Below are 2,466 nucleotides of genomic sequence, written 5' to 3'. Positions count from 1 at the left end.
TTTTTTTTTTTTTTTTTTTTTTTTTTTTTTTTTTTTTTTTTTTTTTTTTCTCCGATCATACATTTTTCAACATTTGATTCCTGTTCTTGGCAATTCTGTATAAATTTAGATGTGATGTATTCTGTGGATGCAATTTGTAGGATTAGAATATGTGAAATTTGAGTTGTGTTCTTGTTAAATGTGGCTTTCAATTATTAGGTTGAAGCTAAAAAGGCTGTTCCAAAGGATGATCAGAACATGTTGAATAGAAACATTGGTAGTAGCATTCAAGGTTCTCCTAGCTCGGGACGAACGAAAAAGATTTTTGTTGGAGGTTTAGCTTCAACAGTCACAGAGGCAGACTTTCAGAAGTACTTTGATCAGTTTGGCACAATCACTGATGTTGTTGTTATGTATGATCACAGCACGCAAAGGCCGAGAGGTTTTGGCTTCATTACGTACGACTCGGAGGAGGTCGTCGACCGTGTGCTGCATAAAACCTTTCATGAACTCAATGGAAAAATGGTTGAGGTTAAAAGAGCAATCCCAAAAGAGCAAACCCCAGGGCCTAACCGGAGCCCTCTTGTAGGATATAACTTCGGTATGAGTAGAGCTAGTGGATTTCTTAACAACTATACTCAAGGCTATAATATGAGTCCTCTCGGAGGTATTGGAATGCGGTCCGATGGTAGGTTGAGTCCTTTTCTTAGCCCTCGAACCGGGGTTCCTCCTTTAGGTTTGAATTTTGAGCAAGGGCTGAGGCAAGGCTATGGTAGGACTATGAACATTATGAATAGTCAAGCACAGGAACAAATGTTGAGTTCCTATTATAATGGCAATTCGAATAGGTACATTGCCCCGATTGGCTATAGCGGAGGAAATGGACGAGGCGATTCTCCGTTAAACTCGAGTACGTGGAATGTCTGGGGAAATGGAAGTATGAGCACTGCTTCCGTGAACTCTTCTGTCTCTGGAATGGGTAACTTCAGAGTGGCATATGGAAATAACGATGATAATTGGAATTTGCCTGCTGTTTCTAATCATGTTGGAGGGGAGAATGTTCCTGATAATGGATATGCAGTTCGAGACAATGGCGTCGGGTTCAGAGGAGGCTATGGAGGAAATGTAGTCTCGAATGCAACACGAAAAGCATTTGCTGAAACAACCAATGGTTTCGAGAGGTCATACAGGGAATTATATCGTGATCAAGTCGTGCACAATGATGTAACTTGGCAGTCTACCACTCCTGAACTCGATGATTCTATGGCTTTTGGTTATGGTCTTGGTAACCTCGCTTCAGATGATCCAACCAAAAGTTCAGAGAGTTCTCTAGCAAATTACGACATTTCGAGCAGACAATCAACTAGAGGTAAACACACCCTTTGCTTTATTTTATTTATAGTCACGTTTTCATTATAGCGTCTCGACTTGCGACTCTGAATTTACCTGAAAATAGAACCATTTGGCATTTGATTATTGTTGTGAATAGGAATTGCTGCGTAGAAGAAGATAAATTGAAAATATAGTTGCAATGAATGAAACATGATACGAAGAAGGATTTGGATTCGGATTCGGATTCGTAATTTTTATACCGCTCGTTCAGCTGATGAGCTAAAAAGGGAACACTGATCTGATAACACACTCTAGACTCGGTTCCTCGACGAAAAAGGCAAGCAATACATAAACATAGATTTGGAAAGAAGAAAGGAGACAGATGACGACGACGACGACGACCGAAATCAAATACTGTAATTTTTCGTTTGCATTTGCGTTTTTTTTTCGTTAGCAAGTGGTAGAGTTGTGTTGTTGGGATTGATTGAGGTGTAATAGAGTGATGTTTTGAGTAAACAGATCATTTTTTTTTTGTTTTTGTTTTTGTTTTTGTTTTTGGTATAAGAACACAGATGATGATGAACAAGTTGTTTGAGTTTGTTGTGTTGGGGAATTCATTTCAGATCTCTTTATCTATTTTGTATGGCCATTTGATTCTCATCCTTGTAGATTAGGATATGCTTTTGCTTTGCTTTTGGCTTTACCTCTCAAGCATCTCAACAATTTAATGCCTGTGGTCCTTTGCTCTCTCTCTCTCTCTCTCTCTCTCCCCGGTTTCAAAGTATATCGAAAGATGCAATCTCGATAGGTTTGGTTCGGTTCGGTTCGTATGTTTCAAAATGTTACATTTTTACTATTGAATTTTGAATTTAGTTTCATTTGGTTCTTAGATTCAAATATATTTCTATTCGATATTTTCAGATACTAAAACGATAAAACGATAGGTGGAAGGTTACTTATTTTGGTCTTTAAGTTCCGAGTTTAGTATTCGTTCGATTTGTTAATTTTTATTTTTCCTTGGTTGGAATGATTTTACACTTTTATTCTCATGTTTTCTGTAATATTTACTTTTTGTCGTCGCTGTTTCAGCTAATTAATTAGTCGAAATTTAAGGGAAAAAGTGTAAAATCTTGAACAAATTACCAAATATAATGA

General features: G+C 37.5%; 1 protein-coding gene across 2 annotated transcripts in view; it reads left to right on the top strand.

The window, feature by feature from the left end:
* LOC111500306 (heterogeneous nuclear ribonucleoprotein 1-like) overlaps positions 1-1,960 on the top strand; it is a 3,003-nt gene extending 1,043 nt beyond the window's left edge. For both annotated transcript variants that reach the window (XM_023152042.1, XM_023152041.1), the window contains 2 exons: positions 199-1,348; positions 1,469-1,960. In XM_023152042.1, the coding sequence (XP_023007810.1) occupies positions 199-1,348; positions 1,469-1,482 (1,164 nt within the window). In that variant the 3' untranslated portion in view covers positions 1,483-1,960. The remainder of the gene's footprint in view (positions 1-198; positions 1,349-1,468) is intronic.
* Positions 1,961-2,466: the final 506 nt, after the last annotated feature.

This window comes from Cucurbita maxima, unplaced genomic scaffold (assembly GCF_002738345.1).
Source record: "Cucurbita maxima cultivar Rimu unplaced genomic scaffold, Cmax_1.0 Cma_Scf00028, whole genome shotgun sequence".
In the NCBI taxonomy this organism is placed as follows: Eukaryota; Viridiplantae; Streptophyta; class Magnoliopsida; order Cucurbitales; family Cucurbitaceae; genus Cucurbita; species Cucurbita maxima.
The sequence above is the reverse complement of the archived record's forward strand: the minus strand, read 5'-3'. Positions and strand labels throughout refer to the sequence as shown.